Raw genomic sequence first — 22,681 nt, forward strand, 5'->3', positions numbered from 1 at the left:
CTGAACTGAAATCCTGGAGACGGGGATGAGAGGCCTGGATTCGAGTCCAGAATAGCTCGTCCCTGGGAGGTCAGAGCACTGTCCTGGAGTGGGGGACGCTGGTCTGAATCAGAAGCGCCGGGACTTTCACCTGGTTTTGTGTGTCCCTGGCGATGCCTTGACCACCCTGTTGGCTTTTCTGGGCTGGGGCCTGGTTCACTTTTTTGCAAAAGCTCTGGGGTGACTCCGAGCCCTTTCAGTGTGAAACAGGAGAAATTTGGGAGTCCCAATTTTGGCAGGATAGAGAAACCAGCTGAGCCCTGGGCAAGGTAGAGTGGTCCTGCCCATTCAACAGCTGCGATGAGCCTTTGGATGGTTTTCTGTACGGTCTGGTAGTAACCTCACAAAACCCTAGAGAAGTGGGGCTGGAAGGGACCCCGAGCGGTCACATCTAGGCCAAGCCCCTACTTGAGGCAGGGTCAGTCCTGTCCAACCCATCCCAAACAAATCCATAACTGAAACTCTTTGTAAAATTGCCATCAACCCTAACACAACCTTGACAGTAGCTTGCATCCTTTTGGAATAACGGAGCAACTTCTCACCGATTGCAAAAGCACGTCGGCCCCCAGCGTTTCTTGCATTTCTTGGCAGTACATGCTGGGATACCTGGGACTAAACGTGCTGAAGAAATGCAGGGGACGTGTCTCCTCTTCTTTCTCGGTATTGACACAGCTCGTTCTTTTTTGCAGTGGCTGAACGCCTTCACAGGAGCAGAAAGGTGAAGCTAGAGGACCATGAAGTTGAAATCCGAGTCCATGAGAATCGGTGTGTCTCAGCAAAGGATCGGCCTAATTTGCAGGGCTTGGAGCGCCGTGCTGTGTGTGTAGAGGCTCAGGTGCACTCAGCCTCTCGTCCTGCCCTTGAAGAAGCTCATGGTGATGAGCCTGCTTTTTCCGGCAAGTGCCAGACCAAGCCCCGTGGAGAAATGGAGGTGCCTGTCGACTCTTCTCCTCCACATGATGGCAGCTTCTGGCGGCAGGTACAGGTGAACAGCAGCTTCCCCCAGAATCCCTGCTGCCCTGTGAAGGAGGAAATTGAGGACGGTGGCTATGGCGTGAGTCCCAGGGACTCCAAGGAAGAGCCTGAGTCTCCGCTGGGCTCTGAAGGCTCCTGCCCGTGGCTGGGCACTGCTGACAGCCCGAGGAGCCATGCAGGAGCGGGGCCGTGCCGGGCTGACGAGGACCCGAGCGTTTTCATCTACAAGACCGAGACGATCGGGGACCTTGAAGTCCACGTGGTGGAGGAGGCTCTGCCCGGCGAGGACAGCGAGTCCCGGGGGGCCGGGTGGAGAGCACGCTCCACAGACCAGCGCTGCCCCGAGCCGGCTCAGGCCTGGTGGGAGCCCGGCGGGGAGCGTCCGTTCCACTGCGGCCGCTGCGGCAATGCCTTCCGGCGGCGCTCGCACCTCACCGAGCACCTGCGCACCCACACGGGCGAGAAGCCCTACGGCTGCAGCCTGTGCGCCAAGCGCTTCGGCCGCCGCTCCACTCTCAACAAGCACCAAGAGACCCACGCCAAGGAGCAGCCCCGTGAGGCCACGGGGGGCCAGCCCACGGGCCCAGGCGACCCCCGGCCACGCTGCCCCCAGACCCGCTCGGCAGACAAGGCCTATCCGTGCCGGCGGTGCCACAAGAGCTTCAGCACGCGGGCGTACGCAGCCCGGCACGAGCGCGCCCACTTGGAGGAGAAGCCCCTTGCCCACCCGTTGTGCCCCGAGCACTTCGGCGGGGAGCTGGGCCAGCCTCATGCCGCGGACAAGCCCTTCCCCTGCGGCCTGTGCGGGAGCTGGTTCCGGCGCCGCTCGCATCTCAGCGACCACCTGCGCACGCACACGGGCGAGAAGCCCTTCCCTTGCAGCCTGTGCGCCCGCAGCTTCAGCCGCCGCTCCACCCTCAACAAGCACCAGGATACCCACGCCAAGGTGGTACCCGAGCCGGCACCAGAGCCCCCGGGCGAGGAGCCTCAGGGGGTTTGCCACGTGGCCGAGCCCTACCCACGCGCCCGATGCCACAGGAGCTTCAGCATGCGGGCATATGCCCTGCGGCACGAGCGGGCACGCAGGGAGGGGCGGCCAGCGCCACCCAGCACAGGTGACCGTAGTGTTGTTACCCAGATACCTGGCGTCCAGTGCGAGGCCAGTCCAGGAGGCGGGAAGTTGCCGTGCCCTCTAATGCAAGGAAACGGCCGCGGTTCTCTGGCCCGTGGGACCAAGGAGGAGCTGGGAGTGCCCGGCGGGGACAAGCCGTATCACTGCAGCCTGTGCGAGAAGCGCTTCCGGCTCCGGTCAGCCCTGAGCAAGCACGAGCGTGCAGAGGCGGCGAGGAGGCTTCCCCGGTGCCCCCAGGGCTTGCGGAGCCCGCGGGTGCCGTGGTGGCGGCAGCGGGTAAGCGCCGGGGAGGAGAAGCCGTATGCATGCGGGCTGTGCGGGAAGCAGTTCCGGCGGCGCTCCTACCTGGCCGTGCACCGGCGCGTGCACCTGGAGGACGGGCCGTACCCCTGCGCCCTGTGTGACAAGCTCTTCGTTTTCAAGGGTGACTTCATCAAGCACTACGGCTTCCACACGGGCGAGAGGCCCTACCCCTGCCCCTGCTGCGCCCGCAGCTTCCGCAAGCAGTCCCACCTCACCGAGCACCTCCGCATCCACACCGGCGAGAAGCCGTACCCTTGCCCACGCTGTGGCAAGCGCTTCGGGCGCCGCTCCACCCTCACTAAGCATCAGCAACTCCATGCCCGCCGTGTCCCTGCTCCCCAGGCCTTTTCTGTGGAGTCTGCCATCCAGCAGGCGCCCGTGCCCAGCGTGTGACGGGGTCCTGGGAATGGTGCACCCGAATGAGCATCCTCTCACCGGGCAGTGCCCAGTGGCATGCCTGGAGGAAGGGCAGTTGCCTTGATCGCCAAAGGGGAGGGAGCATCCTTCTTGTTTCCAGGTGGCCCTGGGCTCAGGCTCGCACTGAGATGGTTCATGTGGGATGCTTTGCTCAAATCATTTGCCAAAGCTAGACCTGGCTACGACTGGCTAGAGAAGTCGGGTTCGACGGGACCTCCAGAGGTTACATCTAGTCCACCCCCTGCCTGAGGCAGGACATCGCTATCCAAACCATCCCCTAATCTAAGACGACCCTCAGTCCTGCTACCACACAGCCCTAACACCTGAACCTGCCACAGATAAAGTAGGGGGCATGCCAGCCAACATCCTGCTTCTATAAAATGTAAATATGTGCTCAAGAGGTGCCGGGCAGAGGGTCCGAGAGAGAGAGTCGTGTACGTGAGATGGTTCTCACGAGGAGGGTGGTGAAGCACTGGGGCAGGTTACCCAGAGAGGTGGTGGCGTCTCCATCCTTGGAGGTGGCGAAGACCTGGCTGGACAAAGCCTTGGCTGGGATGATGTAGTTGAGGCTGGTCCTGCTCTGAGCAGGGGATTGATTGGACTGGATGCGACCTCCTGAGGTCCCTTCCCACCTTCATTTTCTTTAAACCTATAATGGGTCATTTCTGGTGCAGAGGTGTTTTGGCAGCAGCTGAGATCAAACCTGGGACCTTTTGGAGTAGGGATCTCACCTGAGCCTCCCTTGAGCCAAAGCAGCAACAGGCTCATCATCACCCTCCAGCGTGCCAGGAAGGGCAGGGGAGACACGCCAGGATGAATAGACATGACACACAGTTAAGAGCTCTCTGTCACTGGGTGCTGGAAGACCAGGAGGTCTCCTAAACTAAGCAGTCATTCACCCTCACAGCTTGGATGGGGGACCAGGGGTGTGAGACGATGGACCTGTGTGAGTTGGAGCTGAACCAGTCATCCAGCCTGGTGCTCCTGGATCTGGACAAGATGGCCACATTCACCATTTACTGGCACGTTTCAAGGGTGCCGTCCTGGCCCCCTTCTATCTGCAGCATCAGTTGGATGAGCAGGCCTTTGCTTTGGTGCCTAGCGTTGCTGTGTGGTGACTGAGCAGTGGCCACGTTCCACCCCAGAGACGGCTGCATGTCTGTGGGTGGTTAGTTTTACCCTGTCTGTTGGTTGTGGGTCTCAGAGGTGTAATGCGTTACGGCAAACAGCCCTCTTGCAGGAGACGCCGCATGCATGGGAGTAGAGGTCTGCTACACAGCTGTGTACCACAGCATGCCCAGCTGGGCAGTCGCAGGGGTGGACGGAGGCTGCTGCATGAGCTTTGCCCCCACATCCTGCAGGCTCCTCGCTCTTCAGAGCAGGTAGGTGCAGCTGGAAAGGATGAAAGTCGGATGCTGGACACCGTGGACAGCGCGAGCGGGGGAGGACTGAACAGCAACGATCCCAGCTGCATCCCCTCTAGCTGATCTTGGATCTCTCACACGTCTTGGCTTAGCTGTACATGGACAATAAAGAGGTTACATGAAACTGCCCTGGTTGGTGCTTATGATGGATGAGGACGTCGGGGTCAGCCCATACACACGTCTGGGTTTGATCTGAGCAGACCTTGGCAGAGGGCAGGATCCAGGTCCTCTCTTTTCCTACAGCTCCCTGGATCTGTTTCCTCAGTGCTCTGGGCCTTCCTTTCTCCCCAGGCTTTATAAAGGCCCAAGAGAAAAAATGGCTCAAGTAGGAGAGAGGACATGGTGTAATGCAGGGTCTAGTCCCAGCTCTGCCACTGACTTGCCGGGTGAACTTTGGCAAGTCACTTATTTCAGGATTTGCAGGCACTGTAACAGGCTGCCCCTCACAGGATGGCCATCTTATGCCCGTTCTCCTACTCCAGTGCCCTCTTTCAGGCTTCCTCTGTCGCCTGCCGTGCCTTGATGTCAATAGATTTGGAAGGCTACTGCCTTCAGGCTTCGCTCCTCTCACTTGGGCTTTAGCCCCTAGCTGCCCGCTGGGTCCTTGACCCCACGGGACTCTGTATTGGCCCAGGGTGGGCTCTTTCAGGCAGTCCCCCACATCTAATACTGGTCCCTTGGTCTGGCATCGGTCCCTTGGCCTCAGTCCCATTTGTGCCTGCCTTTCAAGCACAAGCCCCTCTAGGCCTTCTCCTTTTGCTAGTCCCAGACCAGCCTGAGGGGTCCCGCGTACCTGAGGCAAGAAGCAGTAGTGAGTAGCAGCACCCGCTGGAGGGCACTTTGCTTACATATAAAGACTCATCACCCAGCCCCGGCACTGGCCCTTGCTCCCAGCATCCTAACGAGGTAGTCCTGGGTCACGTCCATTTTGCAGACAGAGACACAAGAAAAGGCCGTGTAGCAAATCCATCCGAATGTTGGCCCTGCCACTCCCTGCTCTCAGTCCCAGTTGGCATTTGTTAGGTGGATCCAGCCAGCTCCAGCCCAAGAGCCTGGGGTGTCCTGACTTCGGAAGGAACAGATGCGAGCGTCCTTGAAGCCCGCTTCCTTTCCATACAGTCCTTAGAGACATGCTAGGGCAGCAGTCAGGTCATATCTGGATGCAAGGAGATGCAGACAGCTGTCTACCCTCTCTGCACATCTGTACATATCTGCGTAAAGACCAGGGGGTGCTCCTTGGTGTGGACCCAGAAGCTGTGCCCGCATGGGGCACATGCATACAGCTGCCATGTGTGTGACTGCAAGATGTTTTTCCATGTGAACGTGTGCCCACAGGTGTGCAGGGCCAGCCTGGCAGGGGCAGCATCATTCCCTGCACCTCCTGGCTGCGGCGTGGATCCCCCGGGGTGGTCTCCTGCAGGGCTGGAGAGGCAAGGACCCTCACAGGCTGCCTCCTGCTTGGGGATAAGCAGAGGCTGAGGGCTCCCCAGCCAGCAGCGGTGGAGGCTTCAGGCTTTTGGGCTCTTTGGCTGAGACCATGAGCTCCATCTCTGCTGGCACGAGGGAGAGGAGATGCATGGGAGTCAGCACATCTGGTGCAGGGCATCATGCAGGGAGCACCGGGCTGCCTTCTCCTCACTGGGCAAGAGAGGCAAGACAGGCTGCCTCCGCCTGGCCCCTTACACACCCGCTGGCAGTGCGGTGGAAGCAGAGGGAGGAAAGTGATGTTCTCCCCTGCTTCACAGGGAATAAAACAGGCAAGGGCAGCTCAACGGCACCTTTCACTAGGCCAGGGGTTGGCTGCCCAGGGGCCATTGCTGGTGACCCAGCTCCTGCCACGAGGAGGAGCAGATGCTGCAAAGGGGCTAGATGGAAAAGGCAGGTGTTGGGACGTCTCCCCCGCTGCAGCAGAGAGAGAAGAAACTAAACGCAGCAGGCACCTCCTCTGCTGCTGTGGCTGGTGTCTGTTCACAGGCTGGATCCGGCCCACGGGCCGTAGGTTGCCAAGCTCTGTGTTAGGCCACAGAGAGAGCACGAGATCTGTCCGGGGCTTCCTCTGTGCCCATGTTCTGCTGCGCGCGCTGCGGACTCTGCTCTAACCCTGTCGGTCTGAGAGAGGCAGCTCCCTCCTGCTTGCCCAGCGCGTGCTGCGGGATGGGAGACCAGCCAGGACCGGGCCTCCTGCCAGGGACGAGATGGAGCCGTGCAGGAGCCGAGGGTCAGCACGGCAGCAGTCCAATCCCCAGTGCAGCCGGGGAGGCTCCATCATTCAGCGTGGGCCTGGGTGGTCTCTGACACAGGACGGTTCCCGGCAAACAGGTTGTTTATGCCAGAGGAGACCTACGCGAGCATCCGTGCTAGGACTCAGCTGCACGCACTGCGTCCAGGCGGCTCTCCCCTCGCTCCCCAGGGCAGATGTGGAGTCAACAGACCCTCCACGCACAGCTGTCTCCATCACTCTTCTCTGGCCCTTCTGGACCAGAAGCAAATGCCGAGTGTCTCGTTAAAAAGCAGCTGCTCCCACTCCCTAACGGGATTCCTTTCCCATTTCTGGCCTTGAGGAGTGGCAATGCAGCAAACCCGCACCGGCTCAGGGGAGGTTACCTCCCAGCCCAGCCCTGTGGCAGATGTGACGTTGCTCCAAAGCGGCTGACAGGTCTGGATAACAGCAGGTCTTAGGCGAGACGTGTTAAGCAGACAGAGGGCAAGTGAGACCGTCGCAGAGGCAAGAGAAATCAAATGTTGCATAAGGTCACGTACACGTCCATCTGACCACACCACATGTGCACGCACGTGCATGTGCATGCACACACACGCACTGCATTCAAATGAAACCAACTGAGGTGAGAGCACAGGGCCAAAACCAGGAGAATCAAATGTCACCCCAAATGCACCACGTCACAGTCTCTTCATCACAGCTGCGAAGCCTGCCCACCATCTTCCTCACCGCCCTGCCCCGTGCTTTCAGGAACTCCTGGGTTTGTGGAAGGGCAGCCAGGGGCTCCAAGGATAACAGCGCCAGACTGATTTCTGGAGAAGACAATGCCAAATGTCCCATCCGGTCACGGCAGAGAGGCTGCGGCAGTCATGCATTTCACTAGCCTCTGAAGTGCTCCCCTGTACTGCCGTCTGCTCGACCGCAGGCTAACCCGGCTAACATCCGCACCGCACTGCCTGTGCATCTCCCGGGAATAGCGCTTACCTTCACAGAGCGCTCCAAGGCTCTGATGTCCCATCATTTCCCATGACATGTCCTAATACGCACCCTACTGATGTAGGAATTATGATGCTTTATTATATCAGATATAAGCAAGATGATCTTCCAGGTTTGAGAGAAAGGCAGCGATAAACAGGCCGTCAAGACGCTAACGTCCGAGGGACGAAGCACGCCGAACCACAGATGTGCTAATGCAGGGACAAAGGTGGATGAACAATAGCTAGGAGATGGCTGTGCCCAGTTTTGGCTCCAGGAGGGCTAGGGGGAAGCCCACCAGGAAAGTAAGATGAAAGCTGTGTGTGCTGGGAACCAGAAGATAGGTAAATATGGCCGTTTTGGGGCAGATCTGATCCATTTCTAGGGCTCAGAAGATGATGTTAGTGAGAGAGAAAGACAGGAGAGACGGAGAGAGAGAGAGGTTTTTGCCAGTGTGAGCTTATCTGCTGGAACCGGCCAGCCCGGGACAGCTCAGGTCTCCCCCGCTAGCCCAGCTAGAACTACGCTGATCAAGTGCTTGCCACTGTAATTACCGCGTGGGTTCAGTCGTTAACAAGTATTGTAACGCCGCTGTCTAACAGACAGCTTGTCTTTTGCTACCAGACATGAGAGTGTTCCCTCCGAGTAGCTGTACAACTGTTACTAGTCTTTGCATTTCACACAGGCGTTTTAACTGCACGACCAGCTAAAATGCAGCCAACTTCCAACAGCTGTTCAGCCAAGCGTATTTTTTTTATTGCTAAACAGATGGCCTTTTGGATCAGTGTCGCTGCACAGGATTTCTGTTACAGCTGCGCTTCCCTTTGCCTAAGCCCATGGCCAGGCACCTCCGGCTGATCTCTCCCCCAACCTCGCCTATGCTGAGCTGAGGTCACATCTTCCGAATCAGATGTGGAAGTGACTGTGGACGGCTGGCTCTGAAGCAGAACTGACTCGATGAGCTCAGCGCTAGCTTTCCTTCCAGACAGGGAGGCTGTTTCTTTGCTTGGACCTTGCTGAGAGAATGAAAAGCTGCCCCCCAAATCTTTCTGGAAGGGAGAGAGACTTGGGTGCAATATGGTTTGAGCCCCCCACTCACCCACTCTAGCACGTGCAGAGATTTCTCCTCTCCCTGTTGAATCCAGGCCACCACACGCAGAGATGCCGGAGGGACCTCTGCACAAGGTGGGAAAGAGAAGTGGAAAAGAGAAGTGCATGCATTCCTTCCTTCCTCGCTTGGTGACCCTAGAAGAAATTCAGGCAGGGCTTGCAAATGCAATCGGTGCACCACCAGTCTGCAAAATCCCGGGACCTACCCCCAGCTCACCCCATCCAGGCTTGCAGGGAGCTCCCTTTCTTCTGGGTCCTGCTGGCCCCAACACACGGCTCTCCTCTTGTTCAATGCAAGGTGAAATCTCTGGAGTGGAAACCAGAAGGCCTGTTAGTGGGAAAGAGAAGAGTGCCGGGTTGTCCTGCTGCACGAGCAGTCGGGAAAGCAGAGGGACCTCGCAGAGCTGCTAGGATTCCCCGCTTTCTCGCAGCCACGCTCACCTGTGTGAGGATCTGCAGGGATCGGTCCCTCCTGGGAGCCTTGCTGAGAAACCAGACGCTGCTCACGGGAAAGACCACGACAGGGTGTTCCTCCCCACGCCTCGCAAAAGCTGTGAGCAGCCGTCTCTATCCTATGCCCTCCTGGGGAAAAATTTCCACTGACCATGGGCAGACAGTAGTAATGGGGGGACTCACTGAGCAAAGGAGTGAGAAAGGGGGGCTGCTGGAGAAGTCAGGTCTAAGCTGTCACAGGGACAAAGAAACTGTGGCTCAGACAGGAAGATATAAGAGGCCATCGGGGCTCTGAAGTGTTCCCAGCTCACCCTGCTCGAGCTTTAACTTTCATCATTCTTTAATCACAGAGTCATAGAAAACGAGGGTTGAAGGGAGCTCAGGAGGTCACATCTAGACCAACCCCCTGCTCCAAGCAGGACCAGCCCCAGCTACATCATCCCAGCCAGGGCTTTGTCTACCCGGGTCTTAAACACCTCCAAGGATGAAGAGTCCACCACCTCTCTGGGGAGCCTGTGCCAGTGCTTCACCACCCTGTGTGTGTGAAACAGGTTTTTCCTAATATCCAACCTCACCTCCCCTTGCTGCAGCTTGAGCCCATTGCTCCTTGTCCTGCCATCTGCCCCCACTGAGAACAGCCCAGCTCCAGCCTCTTTGCACCCCCCTGCAGGGAGCTGAAGGCTATCAAATCCCCCTCAGTCCGCTCTTCTGCAGACTAAATCAGCCCATTTCCATCAGTCTCTCCTCACCAGTCCTGTCCCCCAGCCCTCCAAACCATTTTCATTGCCCTCCACTGGACTCTCTCCAACTTGTCCACATCCTTTCTGTAGTGGGGGGTGCACAGCTGGACACCGGACTCCAGATGTGGCCTCCCCAGTGCTGAATAGAGGGGAAGAATCACTGCCCTCCATCTGCTGGCAACTTGCCCCCCACATTGGCCTCTGTAAGGGGTCCTCTCTCTCCTCCAAGTCCTCCTCCCCTCGCTCTGTCGGGGATTGAATGCCTGGTCCGGACGCAGAGAACAGCAGGGGCCTTTAGCATTCAGTTGCACAAAGCAGTGATTCTTAACCAAGGAGCTGTGGGATCCTTTTAAGGGTGCTGCACCACGGTGAGGTGCACAAACACCTACATACGGTTCGTGAGACAAAGCCAGAGATTTCAAACCGGAGCCCAAGGGGTCACAAACATGGTGCCTTGTTGTGGGCTTGGTCAGGCTCCCTGCAGAGCCGGGGCTTGCTTTGCAGAGCGGCGCCCAGTGCGGGCTGTGCGGCTGCCTGCAGCGAAAGCCATGGTCATAACTCCACAGGCTTCAGCAGAACGATGACCAGGTGCCAGCTGGGACCCTGGGCCCGAGGGCAGGGCGTCTCTTCTGCCACCACCCAGCAGCCCTCTGAAGATGCGCATGGACACCCCAAGCCCTCTGCCCCCTGCCATGGCCAGTCCCTTCATCTTCCTCTACCTCCCCTCACCACCTGCAAAATGGAAAGGGCAGTGTCTCCTTCTGCCCCCCGTCCCTGCCCCTTGAGGTCTTGCTGGAGGAAGACACATCTCCTGGCTAACAAGCATAGAGAGTCGGGGGGGGCTTTCCTGGGTGTCTCAGCTGCGTTGGCACCCAGAAGTTACCCAGAGGTGAGTTGTCCCCAAATGGGGCACATCTCAGGGGAAGGGAGCGAACGGGGTCAAGAGATGGCATGAAGACAGGTGACAGGCAGGAGACTCCGCGGTGCCTTTTGGTGCTTCCACCTGAGCCAGGCTGCAGTGCTTACCTGTGCGGCTGTCCCCTCGGCCATGGCGCTGGTGGACCGGGGCCAGCGAGCTGCTGGGATAGGAGGCAGGAAGGATGGCCCCAGCCTGCTCAGAGCTGGCCAGGCCCTGCAGCATCTCTCGCTCCACGTGTGCATGCTGAAGCTGGTTTCTCCCCTGCAAGGCCAAGGAGGAACAACCCAGCCGCAGGCTCCGAAGCACACAGCTCCTTTCAGCCACCTCGGCTCTGCTCGCTGTTTGTAGGCATCAGATAAGAGACCACATCCGTGAGCTTTGGAAAGGCCGGGCTATACAGAAGGGCTTAATGCCTGGTGTGACCCCGTGCTGCAGGGTAAGCCAGCCCTGCTGATGTACCCCAGACGCTGCATACACTGGGTTTCTCCTCCAAAAGCTGCCTCCGCCTGGAAGGGTGGTGGCCCCCAGTTCCCATCTCTTTGCTTGGGGTTTCTATATTCCAACAGGCTCCTGCTACGGGCTAGAGAGCGTTTCCACCTCCCGGCAAGCAGCCCTGCAGATGACCCTAGGCCGGGCACCATCAGAAAGGCCTGCGCGACCCTGTTGCCTCCGGCGAGGTTTCACAGACAGAACAGGTCAGGATGAAGCTGTCCTTTCCGTGATGGGTACAAAGAAACAGACTCCAGCTCCTCCTCCAAGCGGGGCTGTCTCCGCAGGCCTGAATAGCAGAAACAACTTATTTTTGCCCTTCAAGCAAGCCCAGACGCGGAGTGCACAGGTCTCTGCCTAAGGCGGCTCTGTTTTCATCAGGGTTGAATTATACCTTATCCCACTGCTTCTCAGCCAGGCTGCCATGGCCCCTTGGTACCTTGAGATCCTTTCAAGGGTCTGCACAACATCAGCACTGTTAGGTGTGCAAACGATTCACAAGAGAAACTCCGAGATTTCAAATAGGACTCCATTGTTTTGAAAACACCCTGCCCTGTTGTGGGCCGAGAGCTTGGCAACACAAGAATTGCTCTAGTATTTTTCCATAGTCAAAAACCAAGTGAAAACTAGAAGCTGGCATTTTATGAGGGGGCCTCAAGTCTAACAGGAGGTGCCTTGATCCTAAAAAAAGGTTGAGAAGCACTGCCTTATGCTCTCCTTGTTGAACCCCGGCTTCTGCTAAAACTCTGCAAAATGTCCAGCTGGAAAATTCTTTCCAAATATAGGTTAAAAAGCTCTTTCCACATCGGTCAGCGCACACAGATTGAGCTTTGTTCTGCTAGAACTGTTTTAAGCTGGGTCGAAGCCATATTAGAACCGTTTAAAGCTACAGGCTGTATGCAAGGCTGAATTATTATGAATCGGCAGTGCAGCGGCCGGACTCGGGGCCTTCTGTGCTAGGTGCTTTACAAACACTGATTGAAAGACCAGGTCTCTGCCAAAGAGCTGATGATCCATGTCAGGAGGTCGCATCTAGTGCAACCCCTGCTCCAAGCAGCACCAGCCCCAGCTACATCATCCCAGACATGGGTTTGTCTGCCCAGGTCTTCAAAGCCTCCAAGGATGGAGACTTCACCATGCCCTTTCTCTTTCATTTTGCTACCTGTCTTTGAGAGATCTTCTTGGACTAGCTGCAGCTCATTTAGATGGGAGGAAAGGAGGAAAAAAGCAAAAAGCAAAGGCTGGGGGGGGAAGGGGATGGTCTGGGGGGAGAATTTATGTACCCTAGAGCAACTGTGCAGGCTCAGATGACCCACTGGATTACCTCAAACTAATGGACCCTCGGCTAGAGGCAGTTCGACAGAATCAAAAGAGTAAATGCAATAGCACCATTTATTGGTCCATAAAAGTCAAGATAACACACAAGCTTTTATGCCAAGTACACTCCACTGTCGGCAGCTTATGCAGAAGCAAAGAGAATTCACACAAGGTCGCCTTGATCTGTTGACAGTGATTTGCATTATTAATATAGCATCCCCTTTATGCAAAAAAAAATAAATCATACAATGATTATACCCTGAAAGGTCTTCTCTGCTGTCTCGCCTACTTTCTACAGCAGCCCGAAGGAGAAGGGTGGTAAACAGGAATGTACGTACAGTCACTTGATTGAGACTGAAGGAGAACTGTGGCCTCAATGACTGACAGCGATCACTAGGAGTGATATTTTTCTAGCCCAGCTGCCAACAACTGGCTGTATCCTGAGAGCATTTCAAGTACTCAAAAGCTCTCAGGACTCAGGCCAATTTTCTCCTGAAATAAGGCCAGCTCCCCCAGCATACAGTGTCATCTTTTTAAAAAAAAAAAGAGATTTTTTTTTTTTTGCCCTGAATTACATGACAATGGCTTCTTTAAGCCCCAAGAAGCACAGAGCACACTCCTCCCAGCCCCTGGTGCTTCCTGGCAGCCAGCTGTGATAAGTATTAGCAAGTACCCCCAGTTTTCAGCTTGTCTGCTCACAAGCTACTGGTCAGCTGCAGGAGGTCCCAACCCTGTGGAAAGCCCATCGGAGACTTTCTTTCGGGACTTTGGCTCCTTGCGTGCCGAGTCGAAAGCCAGACAACCACAGCAGAGCAAGAAACCAAACCAAAAGAAATGCCACCCGACGTGCACCCCCGAGGAAACCCGCACTGGGCTGAGCAGGTCAGAGTCGCTTCATACAAGTGTTTTGGGCGTGTGCTGAGCTTCCTGGCTTTCAGCATGCCGGCATCCTCATTCAAAGCCAACCAAAAGCTCACTGGCTTCAGCGGGAGCCAGATCTGCACTTAGTGCACGGCCTCAAATGAAACCCCAGCCCTGGCCCTGCTGCATCTCCCATGGGGACAGACAGCAGGGCCTGTGCAGAGCCCTCTGGCTTCAAAAGGGCTTGACAAAGCCACAGCCGTCGGCTCACACTTGCAACTAGAGCCTGGACTTAGTGCAGCACAGTCAGCCGGGCGAGTGCCCACGCGGGGTGGAAACAAGTGCTGTATGCGAGCACGTGCACATGCTTTTTTCACCCTTACTCCATGACTTCAGCAGAGGTAAACAGAATGCACCAGTTTTATGCTTTTTACCAGTGAAGGGAAAGCACGGGATCCTGAAGGGAATCTATGTACATGCAGCCCCACAGGCAAGCAGGAGGTCTCCACATCCTTGGAGGGGGGTTAGCGATAGGGACACACGGCAGCAGCATTGCTAGCTGGAGAAAATGTTAAAAACAAACTCTATTGCCATTATTTTTACATCATTCTGGTGTTTTCCCCTCCCCTATCCCAAAATCCCATTTCTGTATCCAGTCGTTAGAGCTTATGAGACTGATGAACTGGAACCAACTCCTCTTTTCTGGGAGACGAAACAGAACGATGCCTCTGTTGACTGAAAACCACTTTCTAATAAATGTTTGGTTTATAAATAAAGTGGCCTGGCACTTCACGCTGCCATCCATCCTGGCAGTGTTAGGCATGCCTACAGCACTTGATAAGCTTACAGAAAGCAGAGTTAGTAGTATCAGCTCAGCTCTAGTTGTCTGTTTTTCAAAAGCCACTCAGTTCTCAGAGCTGGGCGTGCAGTGCTCAGGTTTGCCCAGTTGTGGCTCTTGGGTCACATCTGACTTTTTTGGGGGTTTTTTTGCTTTCAGTAAAAGTCCAGGGATTCGGGGAAAGTTCTGACTGCTCAAACAAAACACTAAAAAAAATGCAGGAAGTTGTTTTTTTTTAACAAGTGGAGTGGATGGTGTGTACTGCAGACTAACAGAAGCAGTGAGATAAGCGATGACTGGGAAGGTCTTCCAGGAGGAGCAAGATGCACACAAAATAAAAAGCCATCTTCTTCATCGAGGCGAGCTCGCTGGGTGGGGAGAGGCCCCGAGAGCAGACCACGTCTCTGCTCTACTCCTTTCTGCACCGGGCGAGTCCTGTCCCCCCTAGTCAAAAGCTCAAGGGTTGTTTTTGCGTGGCAGGGAAGTCTGACCTTCTACTTACTACCATGCTGTACTGGCGTGATAACCGTTCGGCTGTGCTGGAGCCAACGCGCCTACTGATGGCCCCCCACGCCCCTCTCTTCACTCAAGCTACCAGGCGTTCTCCAGTTTAACGTCCAGAAGCCCGGCCTCGATGTCCTGCAGCAGGCTGTGGGAGGTGTCAGCCTGGCCCTGCTCCGCACTATGAGTCCTCAGGTGGTCCTTGAGCGACTGCTTGTAGCGGAAGCTCTTCTCGCACTCGGCGCACTGATACGGCCTTTCCCCTGTGTGGATGCGCTGGTGCTTGAGGAGGTGGTGCTTGCGGATGAAGCTCTTGCCGCAGGCGGCGCACTGGAAGGGGCGCTCCCCCGTGTGCAGGCGCTGGTGGTTGAGGAGGTGCTCCTTGCGCAGAAAGCCTTTCCCGCAGTCCGGGCACTTGTAAGGCCTCTCGCCGGTGTGGATCATCTGGTGGCGGAGCAGCCCCGAGTGGCCGTTGAAGTGCACGCCGCACTCGGAGCACTGGTAGGGCCGGTCCCTGGTGTGGTTTCGCTGGTGGAGCAGCAGGCTGAGCTTGAGGCTGAAGCTCTTCCCGCACTCTGGACACGGGTAGAGCGACTCGCTTGCATGGGCCCGGGCGTGGGACGCGAGCTGGGATGGGTGGGGGAAGGTCTTTCCGCACTGCGGGCACGTGCATGGCCTCTCTCCGCTGATGATGCGGGCATGACTGCCCATGTCGGCCGATGGAGCGAACGGCTTCTCACCCTCCGGGCAGGGGGCAGGCGCAGTGCCCGCGTGGGCGCTCTGGTGGGACAGGAAGGCGTCCTCGCGGGAGAAGGATCTTCCGCACTCGCTGCACAGATACGGCGTCTCATCTGCGTGGCTCCCCGGCTGGGCGGCAGCGGTCGGGAACTGCCCGAACTCGGCTTCGCCTTGCGTGCACTCCCCCAGGCGACCGGCGGCCGGGGTCTGGCTTGAAAGGGGCTGCGGGTTTGAGCTGGGTTGATTCTCATGGCCGGCTTCTGGGAACACGTGTGCCTCCAGTCTCCCTGGTAAGGGCAGGGTTGGTTCCTGGTGCATAGGACCTTTCTCTTGAGGAGGCTTCTCATGTTTGATCAAAATCCCATCGTCGGCTAAAAGGGTGGCGGGGAGAGGAGAATTTTGGCATTAGTCACAGCATGTCTCCGATACCAGCCCTATCCAAAAACCCCTTAATGTTTAAATACTCATTTCTATCTGGCTGAATAATAGAAGGTACAGCAGTAACACACAGATGAATGAGCCACTGCTGGTTCTTTTCTCACCAAAGCACCTTTAAAATAAAATTAACCGAGACTAGACTTTTGCAAGGATCTTGAGCCGAGCAGGAGAGGAAAACCATCACACCACAGCCCAGCCCCTTGTGATTCACAGAATCATACACAGTGAGGGTGGAAGGGAGCTCAGGAGGTCACATCTAGTCCAACCCCTGCTCCGAGCAGGACCAGCCCCAACTCCATCATCCCAGTCAAGGCTTTGTCTACCTGGGTCTTCAAAACCTCCAAGGATGGAGACTGCACCGCCTCTCTGGGGACCCTGTTCCAGTGCTTCACCACCCTCCTGGTGAGAGAGTTTTTCCTCATATCCAACCTCAACTTCCCTTGCTGCAGCTTGAGCCCATTGTTCCTTGTCTTGCCATCTGCCCCCCCTGAGAACAGTCCAGCTCCATCCTCTTTGCACCCCCCTGCAGGGAGGTGAAGGCTGCTATTCAATCCCCCTCGGTCTTCCCTTCTGCAGACTCAATCAGCCCAGTTCCCTCCGCCGCTCCTCACCAGTCATGTGCCCCAGCCCCACAGCAATTTGCATTGCCCTCCGCTGGTCTCTCTCCAACATGTCCACATCCTTTCTGTAGTGGGGGGTCCAAAACTGGACACAGGACTCCAGATCCGGCCTCCCCAGTGCCAAATAAAGGGGAAGAATCACTGCCCTTGACCTACTAGCAACGCTCCTACCAAGGCAGCCCAGGATGCTGTTAGCTTTCTTGGCAACAAGGGCACGCTGCTGGCTCAGCTCCACCTTACTGTCCTCTGTAACCCCTGGGTCCTTTTCTGCAGAGCTGCTGCTTCTCCACACCATCCTGTGCCTCCTGGGCTTTCCAAGCTAACAAAGGAGCCAAAGACCAACTCCACTTCTAGGCAAATCTGTCACAAGAGATGGGCACTCTTTTTCCAGAAAAAAAATACTGGTATATGGTTTGGTGTTCTCCCCCTGTCCCAGGCTGGCCCTCAAACACTCTTCAAAGGGGCTCTCTTTCTTCTCCCAATAAGCAAGTCCTGCGACTGCTCAGACCCCACTATCTTGCTGTTGAAGTCCAGCCTCCGGCTTTTAGTGGTGAGCGCTCTCCCTCCGGGATTACACTTCAACCCCCAAACATACGGAGAACTGGCAGGTGTTGCTCTGCCCAGGCCTCCTGGAAAGCAGAGACCCCCTGTCTCAGGAAAGTAACCCTCAGGCAGTTCACTCTCTAGTCCTGCACTATCGCTCTCCTGTACTCACTGGTGGAAGTGCTTTTGTGAACGTCTGGTTCCTTTGAACGCCCTTGAGCCCGGACACTTAGCTCCTCCTCTCGTTTAATCCACGAGATAATCTCCGTGGTAGAAACAGAAGATTCTGTTGAGAGGAAAGAGGGCAGCATCAGCTTATCCACAGTCCCCTGAACGTGTTACCGAGTATCTGAGAGGAGATATGGAACCAGATCACATACCTGGCTGCAGCAACCTGGCCCAGCTACACTGGTGTAAGTGAAGCACCTTACACAACAGTGGGGTGTGACTATTTCTTTGCTTGAGGACATGCATATTCTAATCGGATGCAGGTATGTTAACAGGGATCCAGAGGAAATGAAAAAAATGAGGGGAAGGACTCACTACTACTAAGAGTCAGGAGGAAGGAAGACTGGTGTATGATCTTGATCATAAAACTGCTCATAGACATGCCAGCTGGACCTAGGCAAGAAGGTTTCCAAACACAGGCTGCACTTATTGTTTAACAGATTGTATACATTACCTGTGCTGGGCTGTGTACAGCTGGCATCCGGTGGGACAGGTAGGAAGTCATGATGAGCAACACCTGCAAGGAGGGTAACGCCACCATCAGTTAGCACACGCCAGGCTCGTGTCTCATTTCCCAAAGTCTGTCCGTCTTCCCCGCTCATAACGCCGCACCTTGCGCTCTCTGCACTTGTTACTCACCTGCACTAGGTCCTGTGGGGACTTCTCTCACCTCCAAGTCCTGCTGCTCCCTGATGTGGGGCTCTTCCCCTGGTTCAACCCGTGATAAAATGTCAGGCTTGGAGATTGTGTGGTCTGTTGGGGGAGAAAGGCATTGAAGCTGAAGTAACTAAGTACCGTGACTTACAGTGCCCGTTTCAAATTAAAAACCTTGGCAAGTGACAGGTCATTGGCACAGATGCAAATGAGGATGGGGCACCTGGCAGGAGGTGGGGGGCTCTCTTCACCTAACCCCAACATGGCAGACGGTTGAGCTGTCCTCCCTGTCACACCCAAGCATGCCCTCTGCTGCTGTGGGCTCATTAAAACTTGGGATTTCTGTTCCTCAGGAAATTTGGGAATTAACGCCCCCCCCGCAACTAAAGCAGCTCTGTTGTGTGGAGATAAAAAGTAGAAAGGGCAGGATTTGCAGCACGTGGGATTTCCTAATTCAATCACAAATCACTGGATGTCTCTGTTTGCAAAATGTCTACATGAAATAGTGCTTGGGGGCCCAAAATCCCAGCCATGGCTCACAAGTCTTCTGGGCTCTCAGACCCTGTGAGCTCTGGGCTTGCGTCAGGGCTCTCAGGACCTTCAGGTTCCTTGTTGCACAGCCCAGAGTTGGCGATCTCGGGATGCTGCAAACCCCAGAGTTGCCAGCCGGCTGGAAGAAATGCAGCCTGGTTTCCATAAGGATGCTACTGGTTGTTATTGAAACTGATGCTTCCATGAAGCATTTTGGTTTTGTTGAGAAAATCCTGACTAACCCTGCTGCTGATACCACACCTAACTCAGAGCCTTGCTGGAGAAAAAGTAAGCCCATGTGTCTCAAAGAAGTGACAAGTCTCTACTTAAATGTGTAGGGCACTTCTCCACTCCAGAGTGGCACCTTGATGGAAAAAAAGCAGCACTAGGTATGAGCTGTCCTGTCTACCCATGAAGCAAACTCTGTGAGTATGTCAAGAATACCCCAAGGTTAGCAACGTTCAAGGTGCCCGACTGATCTTAATGAATCAACACAGACACGGAAAGGCTCATCAAAGAACCAGTCCTGAAACCTGCCGTGCTCAGGCTTCCTTGGCTCTGCCACCATGACCTTACTGTACTCTTTACCATATAAAGGGAAATTCAAGCAATAATGGGAAAGAGGGTCTCTGTCCCTGGAAAGTTTCTGGAGGAATGACCTAACAATTGCTTTCTCCAGACATGCCGACACTCTCACGTTTGCTTTCCTCAACAGTGCCACCGTCTATCTCTCTCTCCCCCCGAGATCAGTGGGTCCGAGGTTCTGGGAGAACCTTCTGCACAGTCATAGACTAGCGGGGCTTGAAGGGACCTTGAGGGACTCTGCTTCTCTGATGAGCCCGTCAGTGTCTGTGTCGACTCTTTTAGATCAGTCAGGTGCACTGGACATTGCTAACCTTAGCATATTCTTGATGCAGAGCTTGCAAGGCTGGAAGGGTCACCTAGTCCAACCCCGCACACACCAGTAGGCTGTGCAGTCCCTGAGCACCCCAGGCAGACACCTGCCCCACCTCTGCTCGAAAGCCTCCATGGAGGAAGACTCCACGGCTTCCCCAGGCAGCTCAAGCCACTGTCTTACAGCTCCTACAGTTGGGAAGCATTTCCCTGTGATTTAATCTAAATCTGCTTTGCTGCCATTTAGATCCAGTGCTTTGTGCCCTGCCCTCTGCAGTGAGGCAGAGCAGTTGTCTTCCCTTTTCTTTATGGCAGCCTTTCAAGTATTTGAAAAGTGCTGTCACGTCTCCCTCAAACTCCTTTTCTCCAGACTAAACATGCCCGGCTCCCTCCACCTTTCCCTGTACGGCTGCATTCCAACCCCTTCATCATCTTTGTCAGTCGCCTCTCCAGTTCCTCCACATCCTTCTTGAACAGCAGAGCCCAGAACTGCACACACTGCTCCAGCTGAGGCCTAGCCGGTGCTGACTAGGCTGGCACTATCACCTCCCGTGTCTTACAAGCTTTACTTCTGTTAACGCAGCCCACAGCTCCACTTTCCTTTTTGGAAGAACATCACATTTCGGACTGAGACTGAGTCTCCAGTCCACCATAACCCACAGATCCTTCTCAGCAGTGCGACTGCCAAGCCAGCTGTTCCCCCTTCTGCACGTGTGCATTTGGTTTTTCTTCCCAAATATGGCACTTTACACTTATCTTGGCTAGCGTTCACTCTGCTGTCTGCAATACAGTTCTCTAAGATATCAAGATCCTTTTGAACCCTGATCCTCTCCTCCAAAACGTCTGCAACCCTGTCCTGGTTCTGCGTCATTGGAGGCTTTCTATTTCTGCATCCGAGTCATTAATAAACCTGTTAAATGGCACCAGGTGCCTTTGGAAGCTGCTGGAGATCTCCTGACATTGTGACACTGTCCATTTATAGTGACTCTCTGGTGGCGTGCGTTCAGCCAGTTACACAGACGCCAAACAGCAATTCTCTCAAAGCCACATTTCTCCAACGCACTTGCGAGAATGTCAGCTGGGGGCAACACACGCACGTCCACACATACATGTGTGTGTGTATTTACATGCACATGCATGTATACATGTGCATATATATCCATATATATGCGTGTGTAAATATGTATATTTACACGTGCATTTATATGTGTGTGTGTGTGTATATGTATATATTTACACACACGTGTATATATATATATATTTACAAATACACATGGGCTTCTACTATAAACACAAACAGAAGCCTTGAGACAGCTTTTAACACAGAAGGTGCTGCAACCCCGTCGCTCCATGGGACAGCGAGATGTTTGGATGTGGCCTGAGCTTACATCGATACAATCATCTCACTGCTAGGAACCGCAGGACGGAGGGCTCGGGAGCACCCACTTGTATTCTGCGGTAGAGCTGCTCTAGCCGAGCCTTTGGGAGAGAAAGCAGAGGGGGTTGATAACACCCACGAGCCAGAGGAAATGCCAGGACTGGTGACTACAAAGCCCGGTCTAAGAAGTGAAAGCTGTTCTTTACCTACTGAGATCGAGGGCTCATAGCTGCCCTTCAGCGCGTTCTTGTACAGCTCTTTCTGCCAGTCTTCTAAGTTCTCCCACTTCTCCCGGGGAAACTGGACCGAGGCTTCATCAAACGCCACCGGGACCTGAAACCAGAAGCGTCACACACTCCTGCTGCGACTGCTTCCTGACACCCGCTACCTTTTCCCCCCCCATCTGACAACAACGAACGGGCCCGAACTTGCAGAACTGAGCTCTGGATGACTGCCTGTCGGCTCCTATTAAGCGAGAGGGCAGGTCTCAGGCCCCTGCCTCCACGCCAGAGTAACAACTATCATCCTGAGCCTCTCACCACGAATCTGTGAGGAGAACAAGGATAAAACTGGTCTGGAAAATGTACTACGTGGTCCTCCTTCAAGGAGGGATTTCCAGACCAGGTACAGGATACTGGTCACCTGAGTTTGGAGACTGAATGAATCATTTCTCCGTGCAAAAACCTTATTTTGCAGAAGCTGCGAAGGGGATTTCAAAGCAAGGCGCGTTAGAGCAAAATCCTTGATTTGAGATAGCAGCAGCGTGTGGGGTTTGGCCTTAAGAGTCCAAGAGGACTTTTATGCACCTGCGGTTTAAGGCCTCTGCTTACGAGCGCCGGTGGCTAGACAGCAACAACTCGTCTGCTCCCAGAGCTTCTGCCCAGAGGTGGGTAAGTGCAGAGCGCCCACACCTGAGCCAGCACGGCTGGCAATCAATTCACTCCAGACCAGCTGTGAAACAACGGTGACACAGTGGGACCTCGACCCCCTCCGATTCAGGGCCCGCCACATTCACACTCGGGTCAGAGCCGAGATACTGGCACCTTTGGGTCTTCTCCCTTGCCGGCCGGGGGGACTCTCACGACCCAGAAGTTCCTGCTCCGCAGCAGGCTCTCCATGCTCTCCAGCCTCCTCTGCAGCTGCCCGTACTCCTGGATGAGGGTGCCCAGCACGGCCCACTTGCCCTCCAGCTGGTTGCCGAACTCCACCATGGTCTTCTCGCAATCCACCACCCTCTTCTCCGTCACGCCCGAGCGCCGCTCCAGGCTCAGCAGCCGCGCGGCGTGCGCCTCCACCTTGCGCTCCACCGCCTGCACCGCCGCCACCACGGTCCACAGGGAGATGGCGGCCGTCTGCAGCTGGGCATCCTTCACGAAGCTCACCTCGGGCATGCCGGGCGCTTGCAGCTCGGCCTCCCACTCCGAGGCCTGTCGGCAAAGCGAAAGAGAGCTGGGATCGGGGCCCTGGGCCGAGGCTGCTGCACGGAGGCCCCAGCCCCGGGGGCTGACACAACTTGAGCAGGGACAGCCCCACACTTGGGGGCTGAGGCTATTCCAGCAAGGAGGCTGGGAGGAGGCCCCGAGAGCTGGCCGGGGCTGATACTACTTGGGCAGGGAGGGGAGGACGAGGCTCCTGGAGCTGGGCAGAGGCTGGGACGAGACCCCGGTCGGTGCTGGGGGGCTGCTATGCCCCGAGTGGGGAGGCCGGAGGAGGCCCCCAGCCCCGGGGCTGGCCCTACCCGAGCGGGGCAGCGGGGACGAGGGCCCCGGAGCCGGGCAGGGGCTGGCACTGCTAGAGGGGCGAGGCTGGGAGGAGGCTCGCAGCCCGGGGGCTGGTCCTGTCCGGGCAGGGCAGGGCAGGGCGGCTGGGAGGAGGCCCCCGGAGTCGGAGGCTCCCCCACCCCGGGGCTGGTCCTACCCGAGCGGGGAGCCGGGCCTCGGCCCCAG

General features: G+C 55.9%; 2 protein-coding genes across 3 annotated transcripts in view; one reads left to right on the forward strand and one right to left on the reverse strand.

Moving 5' to 3' along the window:
- Nucleotides 1-3,319, forward strand: part of LOC102385069 (zinc finger protein 271-like) — a 6,850-nt gene extending 3,531 nt beyond the window's left edge. Inside the window, exon 3 of the mRNA XM_025191864.1 lies at nt 729-3,319. Coding sequence (XP_025047649.1) covers nt 729-2,842 — 2,114 coding nt within the window. The 3' untranslated portion in view covers nt 2,843-3,319. The remainder of the gene's footprint in view (nt 1-728) is intronic.
- A 9,223-nt stretch (nt 3,320-12,542) lies between these two features.
- LOC102385314 (zinc finger protein 398) lies at nt 12,543-22,675 on the reverse strand. Of its 2 annotated transcripts, XM_014525706.2 has the most exons (7): nt 22,653-22,675; nt 21,779-22,162; nt 20,942-21,068; nt 17,918-18,031; nt 17,733-17,795; nt 17,223-17,336; nt 12,544-15,820 (listed from the first exon to the last, which is right to left on the reverse strand). In XM_014525706.2, the coding sequence occupies exons 2-7, from the start codon at nt 22,124-22,126 to the stop codon at nt 14,802-14,804; spliced, it is 1,785 nt and encodes a 594-aa protein (XP_014381192.1). In that variant the 5' UTR covers nt 22,127-22,162; nt 22,653-22,675; the 3' UTR covers nt 12,544-14,801. The 2 variants fall into 2 exon arrangements, with proteins under 2 accessions (XP_014381193.1, XP_014381192.1); XM_014525707.2 differs by lacking the exon at nt 17,223-17,336 and having other exon boundaries at nt 12,543-15,820.
- Between the last annotated feature and the right edge of the window lie 6 nt (nt 22,676-22,681).

This window comes from Alligator sinensis, unplaced genomic scaffold, assembly GCF_000455745.1.
Source record: "Alligator sinensis unplaced genomic scaffold, ASM45574v1 scaffold1296_1, whole genome shotgun sequence".
NCBI classification, from domain to species: domain Eukaryota; kingdom Metazoa; phylum Chordata; order Crocodylia; family Alligatoridae; genus Alligator; species Alligator sinensis.